The 24,538-nt window shown below is 39.4% G+C and overlaps 1 protein-coding gene across 7 annotated transcripts in view; it reads right to left on the bottom strand.

Moving 5' to 3' along the window:
* Positions 1-4,581: 4,581 nt before the first annotated feature.
* Positions 4,582-24,538, bottom strand: part of LOC126426822 (serine/threonine-protein kinase OSR1) — a 523,270-nt gene continuing 503,313 nt past the window's right edge. For all 7 annotated transcript variants that reach the window (XM_050088845.1, XM_050088842.1, XM_050088846.1 and 4 more), the window contains 3 exons: positions 19,303-19,628; positions 12,071-12,284; positions 4,582-5,132 (listed from right to left, as the gene is read on the bottom strand). In XM_050088845.1, coding sequence (XP_049944802.1) covers positions 5,055-5,132; positions 12,071-12,284; positions 19,303-19,628 — 618 coding nt within the window. In that variant the 3' untranslated portion in view covers positions 4,582-5,054. The remainder of the gene's footprint in view (positions 5,133-12,070; positions 12,285-19,302; positions 19,629-24,538) is intronic.

Here is a 24,538-nt window from a genome sequence, read left to right as displayed (position 1 = left end):
CACAAGTTATGCCCAATTTGCTGCAACTAGTGTGGGAAGAAACTTATTACCAGTGGGATGTTTGCCGCATCACAAATGGTAGTCGCATGGAAGCAAAATGTCACTACTTATTCTAGGGGCTATCTCAATAAATTTCTGTATCATTCCAAAGTTGTTGTCGAGTCCTTTTTGATTCACCCTGTATTTTAATTAGATGCTCAACTTTGTCAGGGTATTGGCTGACATTAAACCTCACTCACTCAGGGATGAATGTTTGGAACCTTTTACGAATCAAATCAAGTACTGTACAGTAGAGGTGTAACATTACGAGTCAAGATAGCTGTAACGGAAATTGAATAGCGTAAAGTTATCATTAAAAACGCACGCCGCGCGATTTGTGACGATTTGGTTGGTCATAATAGTAGTAACATGCTTTTGAATGCAATTAAAATATAACGACGATACCTGTTTAGTGTTATTGGAAATAATATGTAGTAAATTAATGAGTAAGGTAGCCGATCCTATAAGAAGAGGTGAAATTGGGTATATTAAGGTGTTTTGCTTTATGTCGACTAAGCCGATGATATGGCGTCTTGTTTTCCATTTACTCTTAGAAAAAAAAAAACAAGTAACGAAGTGCTAATTGTGCGTTGTGAAAAATATAGGGGCGAATTTTAAATAGTTACAGTGTATAATCAGACTAACAAATGGACATTCAGTTACGCAAAATAGCGGACAGCGAAGTGTGGTCATTAAATTGAGTACACCTACAGGGCGGTCAATTCCGGGATAAGTCTATTCACATCTCACGAGGGACGCGGTATTGAGACCTTTTTTTTTAATTATATCGCGGAGGGCGGGCTTCAATTTATAAAAAGGACAAAAGCTGTATCATTATCATTGACTGTTGGTGTTAAGCAACCAAAACTGTTCATCAAAGGGTTTCGGTGAATGAGTGGTGAATGCGAAATGAAACTGTGAACGAAGTTATGTTAAATAAAGCAGAAGAGACAAGACAGTTTGGTCGTATCTGTTATTATTCCATAAACCGTAACATTTCTTCTCGTTGTACGAAGCCTTTATAGACGATCGTTATGACAATTTGCTTTGAAGGGATCTCGTTACGAGTTAAGTTTTGGGGACCTGGTCAAGAGGGGATAGTTCGTAGATTGTAACTACTGCAGCTATTCTGGAATCAAGTGCTTCCGTGACCGTTGTGTGTTGTCAATGGCTTAAGGTCATCTTATCTCATGCTCTAAGATCGACGCACCTTTCCTCTTGGTATAACGGTGTCTCACAGTAACAACGACAACGCCGCCGGCGAAGGAAGATACGGTAGAGAGGGAATCCATATGAAGAAGTGAGGTATCTCTTCTTCTGCATGCTCCATCAGTTTTAACTCCACCTACCTCAGTCTTCGACATTGCTGTGTCATATTACTAATCACCTCCTGCCTCATCTACACAGATGACGAAGGAAGAACTCCGTTACACAGACCTGCATTTGCCATTAAGGTGGACTCCCGCAACACAGACAATAACGTACATTTTTGCAACTGTAACAGTGTAGTTTTGAATTTAACATCAAGTGATAATTGAAAATGTGTAAAGGCACAGAAGTCACACAGGTAAACAATCTCCGTGTGCAATTTCTAGCTCATCAATACAACTTCCAGTACAATCACTGACTGCTTCTTAACAAGAGTGCCAAGAAATATGTACAGGGCAAACAACTCATTTCTCAATAATACAAAACGACACATGTAAAATAATAGAAAATGAAAAACAAAAAGTTTTTGTTTGGATAATACTGGGTAGAAGCAAATTAAGTATAAGCAAATTTATTCGGTGTAACCCATCTAGCTTCTATACAGAAAAAAATTCCACCACATCTACAGGGGTAATAATAAAGTAAGGCAGTTCTTGCAGAGCATTTACCACACTTAGAAGTCAGTCCTGTATCAGTGGTAACAAAGACCAGGGTTTTGTGTATGGTTCACTAATTACAATACAAATATCTAGTTAGCAATGCAAAATCACTAATTTATTTGGAACTTCCTGGCAGATTAAAACTGTGTGCTGGACTGAGACTCAAACTCGGGATCTTTGCCTTTCGCAGGCAAGTGCTCTACCATCTGAGCTACCCAAGCAGGACTCACGCCCCGTCCGCACAGCTTTTCTTCCGTCAGTACCTAGTCTCCTAATGTGTGTGTGTGTGTGTGTGTGTGTGTGTGTGTGTGTGTGAGTGAGAGAGAGAGAGAGAGAGAGAGAGAGAGAGAGAGAGAGAGAGAGAGAGAGACTTTGTCTATCAATTTTCATAGTTCCTAGCGGCCCTGTTGGCCTATTTCCCACAGATCTGGACATCCTACCCTGTCTCTTCAGTGGGTTCTAGAAGAATTACTGGATGGGTCGAAACTCACAGATAGTATTTAGTTCATGTACACTGCAAGTGAACATACCTTGCCAAACTTCATAAGTGATTTTACAATATATAGAGAGATACTGTGTCAGTTAACTATTACGCCCCTTGGGTCTTCCTGCTCTTAATATAAATTTAGCTACAGGTGTTTTGGTCATCTGCAAATTACGATGTGCAGTTTTTTTACACCAGTTCATTGCCAATTATCCTCTTCATATCCGACACCTGCATCTCCTGCCATTTCATATCATCATCATCATCATCATCATCATCATCATCATCATCATCATCATCCAATCAATCCATCAATCAATCATCGATCTTCTTAACATCCATACCAAAGGCTGTCCCAGGATTCCTTACTTGCAAGAAAAAATATTCTTCCTAGGTAAGGATGGATAAAAATTCTACTCACCAAGCAGTGGCAGCAGAACACACGTATAAAGGTATTAAAGTTTGCAAGCTTTCAGAGCGGGTAGCTCCTCCTCCTCCAGGCAGATGGGTTGAAAGAAAAGGACTGGTGAGGTTTAGGGAAAAGGGGGTAGGATTTGCAAAAGTCATCCAGAACCCCAGGTCCGAGGATACTTACCAGATGGGACAAAAGAGTGACTGTTGGGGACAGCACCAGGTGAGATTTGACAACCTGGGAGCTTTGAGGTGGAAGATAGGGTAATGTGCAAGACAGAGATTATTGCTAAAACATCACGCACGTGTTGCTAAGAGCGAAAAGCTAAATGAATTTTATATGATAGAAATAGGAGGGTGATAGTGAAAAATAGACAGGTCAGAAAATAACTATGTACAGGTAAAAAAAGGAACAGTTTGTGAGTAAATGGCGAGACTGACAAAAGTAATGTACATAAGATGAGGCTGAACTGTTAAAATTCCTAGAATCTCTAGATACATTCTTCCAATTAAATTTCTCACGGTCCTGTTCAGAATCCCATGCCCCTTTCCTTTATGTCGATCTCGTCCTCATCGAAGGCCAGCTACACACTTCCGTTCGTAGAAAACCCACTAACAAACAACAGTACTTACATTTCTTCAGCAGCTATCCTTTCCACGTCAGATGCAGACTATTTACATCAGTTTTCCACATCTTTCATTTTCTGACCTGCCATCCCCCTCCCACCCCTATCATGTACAACACACTTAGCTTTATGCTCTTATTAAATCGTCCACAATGTTTCAGCAACAACCTCTATCTTTTATATTCCCGTATCTCCCACCTTGAAGCTCTCAGGTTTTTAAGTCTTAGCCGGTACAGTCCCCAACAGTCAGTCATTTTTTCTCATCCCATCCACAAAGTCTCCCCTGAATCAGGGTTCTGGGCAACTTTTCTGTACTCTACTCCTTTTCCCAAACCTCACCAGCCCTTTTCCTTCACTCCTGTTCCTTTCTCTTCAACAATTACACAAGAAGAAGTGACTCCGAAAGCTTGCAAATGTCAATGCCTTTATAAGTGTGTTCACCTGCCACTACTTGGTGACTGAGTTTTTTTATCTATTCCATTACTGTATATTCCCAAAAACTGATTATTTTTGTTGATAAATAAAAATGTACTGAAAACAAATAGCTGCGGTGAGCAAAAAGAAACATGAGAAAACACTATCCCTCTGAGAATGTCAATAAATGCGTTACTTGTGAATAACTAGTTTTATTCGACATGTTGCCCACGGACGAAATAAGTATAAATGATACAAATCACTGATAGTCACAGTGTATGAAGGACGTAATCAACATCAATCAACTGTTGCCCTTAGATATACAACATTTTTACTCGACTGCACAGGAAATTCCATAGTAGTAAATACCCCCCATCTTTGCATTACGTGACTTGACGTGCCGATTGTGTGTAATTTCCCCATTATCGTCAAAATGAAATATCTGTGTCCCTACTCCTTATGTGACAGGGCAGTAAACTCCGCAATAAAACAGTTATCAGAAGAAAATGGAAATAGCAAGGTAAGAACCAAGGAAATATTCCACAGTAGTATCATGGAAATACTTTCCCTTTCTATACATTTGTAACCAAAGTCACTAATGAACAGTATTTAAGCGCTAATAATACCACCAGGCTCTGCTTCAATAAACTATTTACAAACTGTCAAATATTGCCATACACTTACAACTACAAAAACAACAGAAAGACAAGAAGCAAAAAAAATTGTGGAAACAACAATATGCTGTAACTGAAATAAAATCATTTATTTACACGAGGAGGGAAAAAAGTAAATGTGATTAAATTAAAGACAACATTGGCCAGAAATTCCTTTGCACTCTTGTTTAGAGGAACCACAGTAACAGATAGAGCAGAGTTAATAACAATATCCTCACTCCTCTTCCAACTACAAAGAAGGAAAGAATTACAATTTGCATGCACCATATTTCACTGTCTCATTTAAAACACTCGAGCTCTCCATAAAATGTGTGTCTGCCATTCCCAATGTAGTATACGTTGCCAAGAGCCGGGAGCTCAAACCGGCCAGTTTTTACAACCTCCGCCTCCGCCTCCACAAATGGCACAAAAGTGCCACACACTGAACAGTCTGTAGCCTCTCCCCCACAGGACGGCAGAGAGGGTGTGATACCCTGTACACTCGACTCACTATGCACCAGTGTCCGTCCACCCCTCAATCACACTCCCCCGGCACTTCTCAGTCCGTTATCGAGATCTGCGCAAAGCCGATCAGGGCCTTCTCGTCCAGTGGCTCGTTCATGGCTTGGCTGGATGTCTGCAACACACAAATTGCTCAATTTGCATAAAGAAAATTCTGTGAAATCGTGCACAGGGGACAATTCACAATATTTTGGGCAAGATACATGTATTTAACATTTCACAGAACTAATGAAAGTAGCATATGAAAAGAAAGATAATTATATGTACTTTCCAAATATAACAAAATTAACCACCAGAAACTCTTGTCTCAAGACTGGTGTAAACAGTGAAGATGAAAACTGTAAAATTTCTGTTAAGTATGTGACAATTTTTTTTCTTCCCAGAGCAGAACAAAGTACATTCCAAACTTAGTACCACTGATAGTTGCACCTAGCGTCTGTGAATCATCTCTGGCAACACTGCCCAAATTATTCAAAACAGCTTCCAATGGCCTTTTCTGACACATGGCAAACACTGTAACAAGGAACGGTTTCCAGCAATGGGATCAACTTTATGAAGTGAGGTGTCAGGTATCACACACTTCAGCCATTCACCCTGATGGGCCCCTTGGTTGCATATAATCTATACCAAAAAATTCGTAATTTTATGCAACACTCAATAGCATTAAGAAGGTATAATTTTACAGATTTGTTGTGTGGTGTAATGTAGAGAGCAAGACCTTCATGTGCAGAACGTCACGAGTTTGAATCTTGTCAGGTGCTTTAAATGTTTTAATTTTTTCGAAATGGCTGATCATTATTTTTATTCAGTTAATTGGTGTAGGTGTAATTTTTCTATTTCTATTCCTTTACCACATTTTAACTGGCATATAAACTTCATTTGCTGTCATTTTCTTGCTATCATGCTTTTTCCCCATGAAATCTTCGTTCATGTGATTTTAATTGATTTTATGTATTAATTTCAATTCAATTTTTTCATTTTATCACTATTTTTTACCCATGTTACTGCGTTCATTACTTCTACTCCTCATTTTGCTTGAATTTAGTTTATTTATAATACCTTCTTTTGTTCAAATCATCATCTGCAGTATTTTTTCAATAGTGCAATGAGAATTTAGGCCATGTTTTAAATGTTTGTTTGGCGACTGCAGTAAAAAAATAAAAAATAAAAAACTGCACACTCAGTATAAATAGATTATTCCGTCTTTTGTTTTTAAATTACACATCAAAATTTCCAAGTATTTAACCATTACAATAGATAAATATTGTTACATTCACTCAAATTATGAGTGGCAAAAGAATGATATAAAGAAAAAAATTACAACAATTGAAAAATTTCATAGGGTGCTTAAAATGATGTTACAAAGGAACAGAAATAAAAAATTACATTTCAACCAATTAATTAAATAAAAATGATCAAAGTATATTAAATAAAGATTTAAAAAGGAAAAAAACAGCATTTGACAAGATCTGAACCCACAACAGCATTCTGCCCATGACAGTCTTGCCTTATCCACCACACCACACAGCCAGTCCATAATATACTACTTTTTTAAGGCTACCGAGTGTTGCGTAAAATTCCAAGGTCTCCCCCCCCCCCCCCCCCCCCCACCTCCCATCAATTACTCGCAAACGGGGGCCCACGATGGTGAATAGCTGCAAGGTGAGATCCGGGGGACCTTAACCTACATCACTGTATAGACGGTTTCAGAAAGTCACCTCTTGTTGTAAGCTAGGTTTTCTTTGTTGAAGCTGTGAAACAGTGGCTTCTGGACTGAGAACTTCTGTGCTCTAATTCAGTCATCAAATAAGTCTATCCGAACAATCAGTTCTCATTTAACAATTTTGTGTAAAAATATGAGCTGTAAGTTTTATTTTGTTAGGCATGTGAGAATCCTGTTCTTACTCCAGAATATTGGCTACATTTTAGTGGCCAGGTCTCGTATACCTAGAAAAGGAAACTGGCAAAACTGGAAGAAGCACCTAGCAGGGGGAGAAGAAAAACACCTGAAAGTGAAGTAGTAAGAGAGAGGCAGAGAGTACCACCAACAGGAAAGTAGTGCAGCACTGGCAGAAAAGGAAGAGCAACGTAAAATGGCTGTAGAAAGAAACTGTCAGCGAGACTGAGAAAAACTTAAAAATAAGCAACGAGACAAGAATGTTCATACAATTTTGCCTTAGACATTGGGAAAAGCAGTATGCAAGGCTAAGAAAGAACTGCCAAAGTCACCCAATAAACAGGCAGTAATTCAACAGCAAATTTACTACAAATTGTCACTAACCAAACAAAGACATAGCTGAAACTTCCTGGCTGATTAAAATTGTGTGCCGGACCGAGACACGAACTCGGGACCTTTGCCTTTCGTGGGCAATTGCTCTACCAGGAGAGCTTCTGTAAAGTTTGGGAGGTAGGAGGCGAGATACTGGCAGGAGTAAAGCTGTGAGGATGGGGCGTGAGTCGTGCTTGGGTAGCTCTGTTTGTAGAGCACTTACCTACGAAAGGCAAAGGTCCCGAGTTCGAGTCTCGGTCCGGCACACAGTTTTAATCTGCCAGAAGTTTCATATCAGCGCGCACTCCGCTGCAGAGTGAAAATCTCGTTCTAAAGACATAGCTGTTGAGGCAACATCATGCACGGAGAGATCTGATACCACTGGATATAATATCTGATGTGATTACAGTTTCCTATGTCCGTGATATTAGCACTTATCAATTCTTAGTCTGCTGTAGGCCTACATATTTCTGTTATGCCAAATGTAGGGGACTGAAGAGGCCAATTTTGTAAAACTAATGCCACCTTTGTGTCATCGGATGACAAGGACGAATACCTTATTTACTCTATTATAAGATGAAGTTTTTTTCCCCAAATTAGTCATTCGAAAAATACAAGGTTGTCTTATATTCACAGATTAATGATGTCAATGTTTTTATATTGTTTAATAGAGTAATACAGGGGTCATCCTACACTTACAGATAAAGTTTGGCTATTTACATTTCGTATCAATTTATTTTGAACAATCCCGAAGGATAGGGCATATTAAACAACACTTTATTTTGCTTGCACTCTAATATGCTCAAGATTTCCCAATACACTGAAGTGCACAATACAGTATCAAGCTCGCTCGACTGACATTTGACATGCAGCGCTAGTGCAAGGGATACGCAAGAAACTTAATTAGCAACTGCAACAATCTAATGCTCTGCTTAAAAATTGAAAATTTTGTGAAATACAGTAGGAAATAAAATTAAAACTTAACTCACAAACTTTTGTCATATTTAAACAGACTCACAAAGTTTTCACGAATGTACAGTTGCCGCATACACACATTTGTGCTGCCTTTTAAGTAAAGGTAACATTCAAAGGCAAAAATATTGTCCTTCAAAAACCACTACTCGATTCTGAATCTAAGTCAATAACTTATTTTGTTATGAGAAACTCTTTATTTACCGTGTGAGTTGCAAATAAGAAATTCGGTCACTGTAAATGTATTAGAATATCAGAGAAAAACATCACCAGCTTTAAATCAGCTTCAGATTGAGGTAACACTCCGATCGAAAGAGAAAGAAAATTAGTCCAGAATAAAATGTCTAGCAAATGAAATATATCAAATTGACTGCAATTGTTAAGGGAATAAATTACAGTGGCAAGACTCGACATGAAGATAATGCAAACAGTGGTCACTAGATGCAGGATGAAAAAAAGTTTGATAACTCTACCGAATAGTGATTGCGATCTTTTATTTATGTATTAGTTGCTGTTGTTACATGTGACCTGTACCCTAGAAGGCACTGCCATCCATGTTTCACTGTTGCTCAAGCACGGCATTATGAAAAGTTGGGAGGAGGGCAGTGATACCCCCAGTGAATGCAGGAAGAGGAGAGATGAGCATGCAAAAATTTCATTGTGCAGTCAACCGTGGGAATGCACACAACGTACTTTGGCTTTCTACGAACACATTTAAATGCAGCTTGCCTCAATCCATTTGCACTCTGAATCGAACTGACTTTACAATGGACAAATACTCAACAACAGCATACACTTCCACAGGAGACAGTAAAAGACCAGATGGAGGCCAGTGGCATACTTACATGTTCTGGGCACCAATGTTGTCAACACTCAAGAGGGTGTGTCAGCTTCTGGTTCTACACAGCCGACGAGAGAGCAACTGGCAGACGATACGTTTATCAGCAAGAGACATGGGAACGTTCTCACGAGATCTGCCGTGTGTTCGGAAGGGAAAAAAGAAACAGCTGTGTTCTTGTTCCCACAGTACCCGAGACCTCATAAATCGCAACATATTCGGGAAAAGTAGCCAAATATTGGTGACAACGGAGCTTAATGTTAAGATGATGATGATTAAAAATAGTGATACCAGAGATGACAGGCTAAGTTAAAAAGAATGGCAGTGAAGATCAAAATTGCTGTAAATATTTTCTTTTGTTTATTTTATTTCTCTTTGCATTATCAAACTGTGGTCAATCAATAAATAGCATAAATTTAGAATAAGTGCACTGAAACTTTTTAGACAGATCCCTTACATCTAAAAAATAAATGGGGAGGGTGTCATCTTACATTCAGGGTCGTCTTATACTCAGGTAAATACAACACCTGGAATGAGGAATAAGTTTGTTCTTACTGTTGAGTTTTCTGGGTACAATATGTGTTAGGTATTTGGTTTAAGTATTCTATTGCTTTGTTTCATATTTAATGTCTCTGTCTAATATTATATTTAATGTCTAATGTAGCCTAGTAGACTCATTTTGCACTTCAACATCTTTTTGTGAAGAAGTATCAGCATGCGATTGCCTCATAAACTGAAAAAATAAATAAGCGTTAACTCTTGTTTATAGCGCTCCTGTGCTATGTTTCAATCATCTGTTACACTGTGCAGCAATAGCATTTCTTATGGACAAATTGTCGCATGTATAATACCCACTAGCATCTATAATAATACATAACAAGTAGTAGATAAAAAATCTACTTGCCAAGCGGTGGCAGAACACACACACACATAAAAGACAATTGTGACTGGCAAGCTTTTCGAGCCAGTGGCTGCTCCTCCATCCAGAAGGGTTGAAGGGGAAGGAAGAGGGGTGGAGGGAAAGGACTGGAGAGGTCTAGGAAAAGGGGTAGATTTCAGGAAAGTCACCCACAACTGCAGGTTAGGGGAGACTTTACCGTACGGGATGAGAAGGAAAATCTATATGGGTCACGTAGGTTAAGATCTCAGGTATCAAATCGTACAGTCATTCACCGAGTGGGCCCTCGCTTGCAAGTAATCGACAAAAAAAAATTTTAAATTTTTGAAATTTTATGCGATGCTCAATACTATTAAAGAATAGAGTAGTATTGTGTTGATTGGTTCTGTGGTGTAATGGATAGGGTATAGCCTTCCTGTGCAGGCGGTTGTGGCTTCGAATCTTGCCAAGTGCAATAATTTTTTTATTTTTAAATCTTTATCAAAATTACTTATTCAATTAACTGGTTTAAATGTAAATTTTTATTTCTATTCCTTTGTCACACCATTTTAATATCGTATGGAACTTTTTCCTTCACTCATTTTTTTCTTTATATCATTCTTTTTCCATTTGCAATTTTTGTGAATGTGAATTTAATTATATTTATTTATTATAATAATTAAATATTTGAAAATGATGATCAGTTAAAAAACAAAAGATGAAATCTACCTATACTGACTACACAATGGTCTCAGAAATGCATTTGTTATAAGGCGTGGATTTTTATGGTAACTGACATACAAATGTTTAAACCATACTTAAATTCCTATTCCACTATGGACAAAAATAACGCAGATGATTTTAATGAAAGAAGCGATTATAAGCAAAACGAAATTCAAGCAAAATGAGGAATAGGAATAATACAATAATACATGGATGAAAAATAGAATGATAAAGAGAGAAATCAAAATACATAAAATTAATTAAAATCACATGAACAAAGACTTCAAGCAGAAAAAGAATGATAGCAGGAAAAATGAGAGCAGATGTAGTGGGTATGATGGTTAAAATATGACAAAGGAAATAAAAAATTACATTTAAACCAATTAATTGAATAAAAATAATGATCAGAGTTGTTTCAATAAACATTTAAAAATAAACGTCTTACCTTATCCATTACACCACACAACCAGTCCATTCAATGGTGCTTCTTCAATGCTATTGAGGACCACACAATTCTTTTTTGAGGGCCCACCAGGGTGAATGGTTGTGATATCTGGGAATTTAAGCTACATCGTCGTATGGTTTCAAAAAGACAATCCTACCTTCAGGAATCTCTCTTTGTTAGTACTTGTTCTCAAAAATTTTAACTAGGTTTTCACGAGATAATTAGAATTTAAATTAAAGAGTTCATCAGTTCAGGATTTTCAAACTTTTCTGTAAACACAGTTTTACATTTCTGACCATTGAAAGCAAGCTATCAAAATATTTGCAACACACTGAAATCCTATAACTCTCTAATCAAACCTTTGTGCAATTTTTTCAGACTGTACATTACAGATAACTATCATCTGCAGGAAGTCTCAAGTTACTACTATCAATAACGATTGCCAGGTCGTTAATATACAGCGTATAGGGCAGGTCAAAAAAACTTTACAACTTTGGAATGACATACAGATCTGTTGAGATAACTTATACAATCTGTAGATGTGTCACTTTTTAGCAAACAATCAAAAGTTTGATTCACATAGTGCATCAGTACCCCATTCCACCACCAGGATCGCCAGTGCAGTGCACAGTTAAAATGGCTACTTTCACTGGTACATAGCATGCTCGCTGTGTATTCCAGTTTCGTGAAGTGAACTCTGCAAAAACTGTTTGGTATAAACTTTGCACCGAATACACTAAAAAAACTCCGAGCAGGCCTACAATTTACTCTCGGCACACGAACTTTGTCGAGACAGGTTGTTCCCTGTGACACGATAAATCACCAGGCTGCCCGTTTGTCACCGATTAGGTTACTTCTACATCTGCCGGTCCCACGTATCACAAAACCCTCAACCGAGTCTTGCATTTTGTGCAACAACCGGCACTCACCAGCATGAAGGTGACGGTCCTGGCGATGTGCGGCATGGCAGGGTTGGGCGGCTGGACGGCCAGCTGGATGAGACGGTGCAGGTTGAGGGCGATGACCGTCACGTCGCGGCCGTCCACCAGCCCCGCACCCACCAGTTCCCCGGCTATCCCGTCCGCAGTGTCCTTGCCCAGGGCGAATTCGAACCGGATGTCGTTCAGCTCGCCGCGTGGGTTCCTGTAATTCCACGAGAAATAAGTCACCGTGTGCGGTGTAACCAGTGCATCTAAAACATGAAATAATTAGACGAGGTATGTTATGACCTTACACATTTATTTTCACAGGTTCATTTATTTTATTTGTGTTAGAATCATTACAGGTGTGTAGACAAACACATACATAGCGTAAAATGAAACTCGTGGTGTCCCACTGGTATGCTGAACATACTGATTAATAATTCCTAGTTGAATTGCTTGTGAAGTGGAAACACAGAGAGAAGCTCGTATTGCTGAGTTGTTAGAAACATGGAGCAATTTGCATCAGAACAGTGAATCAATATTGTGGAGTGGTACACAAAGATAGGCTCCATCAAGGAACGTAAAGAAATGTTTCAAGCGAAGTATCCCGGTAAGAAACTTCGCACGAGCAGTACTATTCGAGATCTGAAAAAGAGATGGTAGGCTGTAGGATCCATTCAGAATGTGCAGAGAAGTAGGCGACTGACAGTGAGGACCTCTGAAATTATAAACAGAATTCACACACACATTATGAGAAGTCCCTGCAAGTAGGTATACAGGGTGTTACAAAAAGGTACGGCCAAACTCTCAGGAAACATTCCTCACACACAAAGAAAGAAAAGATGTTACGTGGACATGTGTCCGGAAATGCTTAATTTCCATGTTAGAGCTCATTTTAGTTTCGTCAGTATGTACTGTACTTCCTCGATTCACCGACAGTTGGCCCAATTGAAGGAAGGTAATGTTGACTTTGGTGCTCGTGTTGACATGCGACTCACTGCTCTACAGTACTAGTATCGAGCACATCAGTACGTAGCATCAACAGGTTAGTGTTCATCACGAACGTGGTTTTGCGGTCAGTGCAATGTTTACAAATGAGGAGTTGGCAGATGCCCATTTGAAGTATGGATTAGCACGGGACAATAGCTGTGTCGCGGTACGTTTGTATCGAGACAATTTCCAGAACGGAGGTGTCCCGACAGGAAGACATTCGAAGCAATTGATCGGCGTCTTAGGGAGCACGGAACATTCCAGCCTACGACTCGCGACTGGGAAAGACCTAGAACGACGAGGACACCTGCAATGGACGAGGCAAATCTTCGTGCAGTTGACGATATCCCTAATGTCAGCGTCAGAGAAGTTGCTGCTGTACAAGGTAACGTTGACCACGTCACTGTATGGAGAATGCTACGGGAGAACCAGTTTTTTCCGTACCGTGTACAGCGTGTGCAGGCACTATCAGCAGCTGATTGGCCTCCACGGGTACACTTCTGCGAATGGTTCATCCGACAATGTGTCAATCCTCATTTCAGTGCAAATGTTCTCTTTACGGATGAGGCTTCATTCCGACGTGATCAGAATGTAAATTTTCACAATCAACATGTGTGGGCTGACGAGAATCCGCACGCAATTGTGCAATCACGTCATCAACACAGATTTTCTGTGAATGTTTGGGCACGCATTGTTGGTGATGTCTCAATTGGGCCCCACGTTCTTCCACCTACGCTCAATGGAGCACGTTATCACGATTTCATACGGGATACTCTACCTGTGCTGCTAGAACATGTGCCTTTACAAGTACGACACAACATGTGGTTCATGCACGATGGAGCTTCTGCACATTTCAGTCGAAGTGTTCGTACGCTTCTCAACAACAGATTCGGTGACCGACTGATTGGTAGAGGCGGACCAATTTCATGGCCTCCACACTCTCCTGACCTCAACCCTCTTGACTTTCATTTATGGGGGCATTTGAAAGCTCTTGTCTACGCAACCCCGGTACCAAATGTAGAGACCCTTTGTGCTCGTATTCTGGACGGCTGTGATACAATACGCCATTCTCCAGGGCTACATCAGCCCAACAGGGATTCCGTGCGACGGAGGGTGGATGCACGTATCCTCGCTAACGGAGGACATTTTGAACATTTCCTCTAACAAAGTGTTTGAAGTCACGCTGGTACGTTCTGTTGCTGTGTGTTTCCATTCCATGATTAATGTGATTTGAAGAGAAGTAATAAAATGAGCTCTAACATGGAAAGTAAGCGTTTCCGGACACATGTCCACATAACATATTTTCTTTCTTTGTGTGTGAGGAATGTTTCCTGAAAGTTTGGCCGTACGTTTTTGTAACACCCTGTAGAGGTTATCACAGCAGGTTGGTAGATATCTTACAGTGTGTCATTGTGTACTGAAAGATACAAAGTTAAAGGCCAAGTCTGATGCAAGAGCTGAAATCTGGTCATCAGGAAAACTGGTTGTTAACATCGACTGCTAATGATTACTCGGACCCCTTGGTCTACTTCACATCAGATGATCTTTGACACCTTGTATGCACAAGTCACAGATGCAGAGAAGCTGAACACAGCGTTCAAACAAGATGGAGCAACCGCTCACACATCCGTGGCCCACAGGAGGAATGTGTTCCCTGAAGACAGACTCGTCAGCAGAGGCCTCTGGCCCAATAGGTCCTTGCACTTGAGCATTGTGTGATTTTTATTTATGGGGCTCATTAAACGCAAAGTGTATGCTGACAATCTTCACCCAACAGACGATCTTAAACTGGAAATTACTACAGAAATTAAAAACACCACACCTGCAGAATTACGGAGTACTGCTGGTAACAATCATCACACAAAGTCGGCAATGCCTTAATGCCCATTGCAACCATTTAGAGCACATCTACTTTTTTTTTTATCACCACTATTATCTATTTTTTTAGTTAGTTGACTGTTACTGGAATCTCGGGAGTGAGGTATACCAGTATCATGTGGGGGCAACCTGTATAACTTCTGTAGTGATAAATACCATTCCAGAGGAGTGACGCATAGTCCTACATTATCTTACCTACGAATAATATTCACAACTAAAATTTGTAACAGAATATGACAAATGTAGAAATTCAGATGTTCACAGTGGGAGTTATTTTTATTCTGTACGTTGTTAGCATTATCACAGAACAACACGTGTCTTCGACACTGGACGGTAATCGCAGCAACTTTGCAAGAAAAAAAATGCCTGCTCAGATGCAGTAAAAAAAAAAATATACACCACAGATTGCCAATCTGGCGATCACCAATATGTGCAGACTTCCAACGTGTAGGTATATTAACAATGGAACTTTCTTAGAACGTGAAATGCACTTGTTTTCACTCATAGCTCGAGTAGTGAAGCAAGACAGTGTTTATGTAATCTGGCTAAACTACATATCGGTGAAGAGAAGATACAAGTCGTTAATGGGATTGTCACAAGTTGTTTCGGAAATGTCGAGTTTTAATTCCGTACTTTAAAGCAATGATAACTAGAGAAAAAGTTTGAAAAACTTGAAGGGCCCAGCAGTCACACATAAAGATACAAATATTTGTTTATTCCAATAAACTAGGTTGTGTGTCTTCTCAGGCTCACCTTCAGATCGGGCATTCTTAAGTTAGTAATATATAAAGTCTACAACTTTGCTTCCCTCCTCTGTCTCAAAGTCTGAGGCTTTATTGTGAAAAAGATAAATGATTTACAATTGGAAGTATTGGTCCTCACTAGTCACTGCTTTGTCTTATCTTTTGGGCAGCATACAAATCCCAGGGCAGAAGAACTGGGTAGTCTCTAGGAATTTTGCAATCATCCATATGACCAGAAGTGATGGTCAGTCACACCGAGTGCCACTGATAGGAAAAGCAGATTGTCAGAGGAAGCAATGTCTAGAGAATATGATGGGTGGGTAGGACTTCCCATTTTAATGTTTCAAAGTACATTTTGACAGGTTTTGGGATATGGGACCACAATTTCCATGCTGTAAAATCATCTTCATATCTGTTGCTGTATGGTAGTCATTTATCCTTCAGTCCTCAGCTCAAACAAATCAATTGCATTTGATAATGATCTCCTGCAGTTGTTTCCGTTTCAATAGTTTTGAAAACCTTGTCTCTTTCACATCCACACCTATCTTTGACATCAAAAATCACCATTCTTGAAGCATTGAAACCATTCTCTGAATGTTCTTTCACAAATAGCTTAGTAACCGTAGCTCTTACCCAGCATTTTATGAGCCTCAACTGCAGATTTCTTCATGTTAAAACAGAAAATCAAAAACTTCCGACAAATGATTAAGACTGAGCTCCTAAGTTGACATATTCAATTAAGAATAACTTTATGGGGGCAATCACAAATCAATCAATATTTTGGTGGTGCTATGTTTACCAATGCCTAAGCTTATCGTACGACGTGACCTACCATTTGCAACTACCTCCTTCTACTGCAAAATGGTGGATCAAAAGTTGTATGTGGACCTAATATATCTTTTAATACGACAAGAAGATAGGAAGCAATTCAGCATATTGCCACGAGTTATAGTTAAATAGCATGTTGTGTCAGAGAACAAATTCCTTTACCTGCTGTACCCTTACTCCTCTTCTGTTGGACATTAAGGGATTAAGCAGTTCATGGGCCAGTCTATTTGTAGTTAGTGACATCATCCTGAAATATGCTCAAATTGTGCTAGTGTGTTGGGCAGTATGCTTTGCATCTATTCTCAATGGAACATATACAGAGAATGGCAGCACAAATGATCACAGGTTTGTTTGATCCCTGGGAGAGCTTAAGCAACTGAACTGGCAGAATCTGTAAAATAGCCGTAAAGCATCCCAAGAAAATCTACTAATGAAGTTTCAGGATTTTTTGAAAGCCTGCAACTGTTAAAGCTTTGTTTTCTAGATTTTACTGCAATAAATTAAAAAACACACAATTACTAGTTAGTTATTGATTTCTGAATGTAGTTAGTGGTAAAAGTTTAGAAGAACGTGTGCTTTCAGTTTTCTTATGGTCCATTGGTCCATTTGTGCAGAGTCTCACACATGTAAACATTACGTACTGCTTTCAGTGCACAGTATACATCGAGAATAACTTACATAAAACGGTTACAAAGGTGCTTTTAGATGTGGTTGACAGAGATAATGTTACAGGTCTTCCATAGATAAGCTTTTGGATAGATGGTATTTAACTTAACAATATGGTTTACAATTTGCTTTCATCTAGTTTACAATAGTGTTTGTTTCTGTATGATACTACTATTATTTAAGTATACTGTTGAAGCATCTGAAAAAGAATCACCATTTCATTTCAAAGTCTTTCATTAAACATTTTGTCTTCAAATTTTTTGTAATGTATATACATATCCAGTTGTTCTAACAATTCCATTTTACACCCTTCATTTAGTCAGTGGAGTACTTTGATATATTGCAGTACTTTTCCAAATGGATATCCTGTATTTTGTATATGTGTAGCCATAGCTGACGACTTATCTCTTGTGTGGGTAAATGTTAATGTGCTCTGTGTACCTATACTGAAATTTTGGTTTGTTTGTCCTACGTAGAACATGGAGCATTCCTGGCAGTTTACTTTGTACCGGATGATCAAAAAGTCAGTATAATTTTGAAAACTTAATAAACCACGGAATAATGTAGATAGAGGGGTAAAAATTGACACACATGCTTGGAATGACATGGGGTGGGGGGGACCATATTGCTAGACGCGTGAAAGACCTCTTGCGTGCGTCGTTTGGTGATGAGCGTGTGCTCAGCCGCCACTTTCGTCATGCTTGGCCTCCCAGGTCCCCAGACCTCAGTCCGTGCGGTTATTGGCTTTGGGGTTACCTGAAGTCGCAAGTGTATCGTGATCGACCGACATTTCTAGGGATGCTGAAAGACAACATCCGACGCCAATGCCTCACCATAACTCCGGACATGCTTTACAGTGCTGTTCACAACATTATTCCTCGACTACAGCTATTGTTCAGGAATGATGGTGGACATATTGAGCATTTCCTGTAAAGATCATCATCTTTGCTTTGTCTTACTTTGTTATGCTAATTATTGCTATTCTGATCAGATGAAGCACCCACCATCTGTCAAGACATTTTTTGAATGTTTGTGTTTTTTTGGTTCTAATAAAAACCAAATGCCATTCCAAGCATGTGTGTTAACTTTTACCTCTCTATCTACATTATTCCCTGATTTATTCAGTTTTCAAATTTATACTGACTTATCTCTTGTGTGGGTAAACGTTAACGTGCTCTGTGTACCTATACTGAAATTTTGGTTTGTTCGTTCGCTCACCCGGTATATTCCAGAGTCTCAGTGTGGGTCATTATTGCACTTTATATTATGTATTAGTTTTCATTGCAATTTATATGATGTAGAAAACCACACTTTTACTTTGTGATTTTTGAAAATGTAGAAAATGGATTAGTTACAAGAATTGGAGATAAACACACATTACAAAAAATACGAAACTAAAATCTTAAACGAAAAACTTTAAAGTAATCGATGAATTTTTTCAGATATTTCAACAATGTACTAAAATAAGTAGAAACACACAGAAACAATCACTACTGTAAACTAAGTGTAGGCAAATTATAATCAATATTGTCAAAATAAATACCTTCTGTACAAAAACGTGTCTGTGGGAAACTTGTAACATTATTTGTGTCAACTACATCTAAAAACATCTTTGCAACTGTTTGTTTACGTATGTTATTCTCTACTTATTCTGTTCACTGAAAGTTGTGTGTGATGTTTAAGATGTGTGGGTCTATGCACAAATGGATCATAAGAAAACTGTAATACAGATTCTTTCCAATTTCACCACTAACTAAATGTAAAAATCAGTAGGTAACTAGAAATTGTGTATTTTTTATGTACAGCAGTAAAGTCAATACAATAGTCTCACACATCGAAAACATTATGTCAAAATGGCATAGTATAAAGAGAAACCACGCTAGAAAATGGGAATCATTTCCCTAAAGGTGTCATGTAAAATATGGGAAAAAAAACAACCCCAAAGTTTAAGGAACTGGCTTTCAATGATGATTCTATGCGTGTACCACAATGCCTTATGTATCGTTCACAGACATATCCTAAGGATAAGAATAATCACAGCACACAGAGGCATTTGAACAATAATTCTTCTCGTTCGCCTTGCACAGTAGGTGTAGATCTACTACTACTAATGCAGCTGAAGCAGCAGCTCACCTCATGCGCAGCACCAGATTGATGGGCACGGGCTCCATGACGTGTTGCATGGCGGCCAGCGTCTGCTGCTGTTGCTGCTGCGGGGGCACCGGCGGCACGCCCATGCCGAGGCTCATCGCCGCCAGCCGCTCGCCGGCACCCTGCACCGCCGCAGCGCCCGCCAGCGCCTGCTGCGCAGCCGCGCCGCCCGTCTGCTGCGAGTGTCCGGACGCCGTGCTGCCTCCGCTGCCACCCCCCGCGCTGCTGCTGCCTCCCCCTTCCTCGTGTTTGTCGCTCTCGCTGCCCGACGAGCCCACCGTGTCGATGTTGTTCATGGGTTTCACGCGCTGAAATGCGGAGACGAGTGTCGAGTGCCATTCGGGTGAACGACATTTCCCACTCCCAGTTTGAAATGAGGAAAGACGATCGTGGCAAAATAGTATCAGTTAGGCAATATGTCGCCGAACGCGTACTGTGTGCGGTCGTTTACTTTCACATTTGTACACAGTCGAATACAGAGGTGCGCAGTTCGAGTAACCGGCAAGGTGCGGTTGCAAGTAAACGTCTCCACCTGCTGTGGGCGGGACCTTTTACGTGTCGACGTCACAACTCGGCGGCGTCTCGACTGTCGAGCAGCGGACACCCTCTCCGAGAACGTACACTGCAATGGACGGAGGAAGCTCTAAAATGAAATGTCACTTACTTCTTGTCGAGCCTACGGGATGTACCTTCTCTTACATTTATATTGTATCTGCTCCGAGTTAAGTAATTGTGACCTTTACACCCACTGAAACAAATACGAGGCACTAAGTGATGAAATGCTGATGTCATTTCGTAACAAAAAGGAGAAAAGTTCAAGTCTTTCCAGGTCTGAGCATATTTCTACGGAGATATTGCTTTGCAGGACCTCCACATAAAGAAGATAACTAACGGTGGACGAGTTACATTAAAGGTAAATTAACGCACAATACATCAGGTGACAGTTTAAAGTGTTCTGATTCAGCTTCAAACACATAAGAAAAGGGTCAAAAACATTTCAGGACGCAATGTATCTGGCACTGCGATATATTCCAGGTACACGTGTTCATCTATACAGGTACTGCTCTCTCCGTTTTACCTTTCGGATTTCAGACTGCACATATAACGAGACGCACGCAATCCTGCCACACGCGAAATCAACTAATAGAAAGGTTTTTTATTTAATTACTGAAGTTTCAATATAAAACTAAACTGTTTCAAAATAATTATTTCATTTTATAAAATTCATTTCTATGAAACGAAGTTTCTGTAAAAATTATATAAAGAAAACTTAAAATGAAAATTATTATTTGCTGACACACAGAAAAGATATTTCACTACTTTTTTTTGTTACGTTCTAGCTTCAATCAACATTGTATCGAGAGTTATGGCAGGAATGGCTGTAACACAGCTGTGGCTGACAAGTAGTGTGCTGTCCAATTTTTTTATTTATATTTTTTGACCAAGGAATTAAGAATAAATGGAAAAATTATTCAAAACAAGTTTTTTTTTTTAAAAGGTAGTGTGTTCCACACATATGGAAAATCTAAGGAATCTAGTCACCTAAATGGAACTACTACAACAACAATCACTCAGAGATTAATCCACAAAGATAAAATTTTTGTTTATCTCCCTGCTTCTAGAATGAAATGTTCACTCTGCAGCAGAGTGTGCGCTGATACGAAACTTCCTGCCAGATTAAAACTGACCTTTGCCTTTTGTGGACAATTGCTCTACCAACTGAGGTAATCTTCCAGGAAGTTTCAAATCAGCGCATACTCTGCTGCAGAGTGATAATTTCATTCTGGAAACATCCCCCAGGCTGTGGCTAGGCCACATCTCCACACTTCTGTGAAGTTAGGAATGTAGGAGACGAGGTACTGCTGGAAGTAACATTGCGAGGACAGGTCACAAGTTGTGCTCAAGTAGCTCATCTGATAGAGCGCTTGCCTGAGAAAGGCAAACATCGTGACTTAGAATCTCGGTCCAGCACATAATTTCAATCTGCCAAGAAGTTTCACTTGCTGCTCTCTAATGACTATAAATGTGCTGCAACAATCTCGCTGTTTTGGAGCAAATTGTGATCACGGTTAAAAGTTGTGTACATTCTGTAGTAGAAAATAACGGCAGTAAGAGCATACAAATATTGTACTAATGTAGCTTACCAATCTTGAAATTTGTGGATTATCTGACACACACCTATAAAATTTCGAAAAACAATTACAAGTATCCACAGTCACTGGCAGTCTTCAAACCCTATACTAGCATTTACTTTTTTTGAATCACCCGTTTTCTAACTGGTTTGAAATGGCCCACCACTAATTCCTCTATTGTGTCACGCTCTTCATCAAGAGCAGCACTTGCAACCTACAACATGACTATTTGTTCCACTTACTCCAGGTTTTGTTTTACATTCCTTTCTTTGACAGTTCTTCAGAGAACCTCCTAATTCCTGGTATCACTCCACCTAATTGTCAACACCCTTACACAGCACCACATCACAAACATTTCAATTTTATTCTGTTCCAGTTTTCCCACAGTCCACAATTCAATAACATACAATGCCACGCCCCAGAGGTACATTCTTAGCATGTTATTCCTCAGATTATGGCCAATGTTTGACGTCCCCCTTTGCCTACACTAGTCTGTTTTGCATGTTCTCCTCGCTTCCGCTCATGTCGTTTCTGCTACTCATCAAGAAGATTGTAAACTGTTACACAACAGAGATATGAATTAATGTGTCTGAGAAAGGGGCCATTTAGATGCTGCTACCTGTGCCTAGAGCAGTTGGTAGCAGATGTTTCGTTCGACCGTCTGCTACAATCTTATATAAATAGAGCCGGAAAGAGTGAAAGTTCTTGAAATGGCCTACACATGTAGATAAACATACACGCCGTCCCAGTATGGCAAAGATATTGTAGGAATGTATGATTATATCTCAGCTGACAGCAAATTTAAGAACAAAAATAGCAATTATTTTATGTACCTCATTTGACTTTTTTCACTGATCTCGCTGACTGTCAGTCTTCTGAGCAGGTGTGAGAAGGGTGTATGCAATCTAGTTATCTCAGTATGAGAATGTTTACAGAGTTCGTGACAGCCGCGAGGGCACCTAAGAAATCAAGGTAACAAGGATCTCGTGAAACTGATGTTTCACGTTATGCAGTTGCAACAGTTCTTGCTTTTATACCATGGAAGCCACATACGTGCAGCAATTGTTCCCTGATGACTGTGAGAGAAGAATGGAATCTGGAGAAATTTCCTTGGGCTGGAATGATGATTGGCCTAAACTTTTTGAGAACATTCTGTGAACTGATGAGACAGTTTTCCACATTGGAGGAATTGTAAACAGGTGTAACTGTCTTCACACGGCAGCCAAAAACACAGACGAATGTGTCAAAAAAAGCACAGGGCCATCCACATGTGACAGTACGGTGTGGTATCATGTCATCCAAAGTTGTCGGTCCATTCTTTCTGCGGAACACAACGAATGGTGAAAGATAAATGGAAATGTTGCAAGATCGTGTACGGCCAGTAATTTCACAACAGAACAACCCACAGCTTCACTTCACTTCATGTAGGATGGAACACCTGCACATTGTGCAAATGATGCATACCAGTTCATTTTCAAAAATGTACAGAGATTGGTAGGGCTTATGTGGAGGTTTAAAATGATGTTTAACACAACCTCAAGGAGTGCTGTTTCTATCAAAAGTAGTTTTATAATTTATTTATGAACCAATTTTCTTAACCGTTTAAAAATGGGGATGACGTATCAGATCCCCTGTATATAAAATCAATTAACATCATCACTCCAAGCAGATGAGCATAGCACACTGTAACTGTCAGGGATCTGCTTTTGCATTACAGAAAGAATATATGACAGAACTGCGGCAATATGGTGCCATGGTGCCATAGTGCAATGAAAGACCACATCAAGTATTAATAGACTCTCAATTACCACGAACAGTGATGATAGGTATATTTACAAGCTGATTCTTACAGGAAAGTAAAATGAGTTACAAGCTACTGCTCACGATTGAAATTAAACATGGCTTATAAAATGTTCACCCTCATCCTTTGCAGCAGAAATTTCTTGGGGGTCATGTTTTCACTGAAAATCCTGTGTAATTTCTTTAATTTGTTTGTATTAGTTCTACCCAACACTTATTCTATGTACAATGCACATACTGATACATTTGTATGCAGCAAATTTTCTCTTGTAAGCAAGTGAAAGCGAGTTCAGACACACAAAAAATGAGATCGACAGAAAGTGCAATGTGGCTTAGCAGAAATGGAGTACAAAAGCATGGGTTTATAAGTATGCATAACTAAGGACAAAGACAGATGCTCCCTACAGGAAAATTAGAGAGACCCTTAAAATTAAGGAGACCTTTGGAGGATAGAGAAGCAGCTATATGGTTGTCAAACAGCTCAAACGACAAGCCAGTACTGGGTAAAGAACAGAATGCAAAGATGTGGCAGGACTATGTAGAGGGACTATAGAATGAAACAAACTTTGGGGACGATATTATAGAAAGCGAAGATGTAGGTGAGATGAGATAGATATGATACTGTGAGAAGAATGTGGCAGAGCACTGAAAGACCTAAGTGGAAACAAGGCCCCTGGAGTAGACAACATTCCCTCATACATACCGAGATGTTTGGGACAGCTAGCTATGACAAAATTATTCCACCGGTGCACAAGATATACAACATAGGCAAAATATCCTCAGACTTTAGAATCAGGTATGTACAGAGTTGACAAAAAAATCTAAGGAGTATCCACCATGTATTATTTCATATTCACAGCACAAGCACGCACAGTAATTTGGGGAAGAAAGATTTCAAGCAAATTTTATTCTATTAGAATCTAACAGTTATTGCTAAAACTGCAAGGTATTCACAATATTGCTTATTGGTTGCTAAGCCTAAATACAGAATGGCAAACAATGGTATTTGAACATGATAAATGGTCATATATGCTGACCAAATAAACCCTAAACACTCTTGCTCTTTGTCATGTGCACATCGAATTTGTTAGTAAATTGTGCAAAGGAAAACAAAAGCACTTTACAGACGAAAAATTGGTGACAATTTCCAAATTTGTTAGTTTAAAACATCAATCACTTGAACCTTTTCACATGCATCATTTTCATTTTACAAGTTTAGAATTACCTAGTGCCATCTCGTGTCGTATTAAGTAACTTATGTAAAGCCCCGAAACCCCGAAACATCC

Source organism: Schistocerca serialis, chromosome 11 (assembly GCF_023864345.2).
Source record: "Schistocerca serialis cubense isolate TAMUIC-IGC-003099 chromosome 11, iqSchSeri2.2, whole genome shotgun sequence".
NCBI lineage: Eukaryota > Metazoa > Arthropoda > Insecta > Orthoptera > Acrididae > Schistocerca > Schistocerca serialis.
This window is presented reverse-complemented; position numbering and strand designations above follow the sequence as displayed.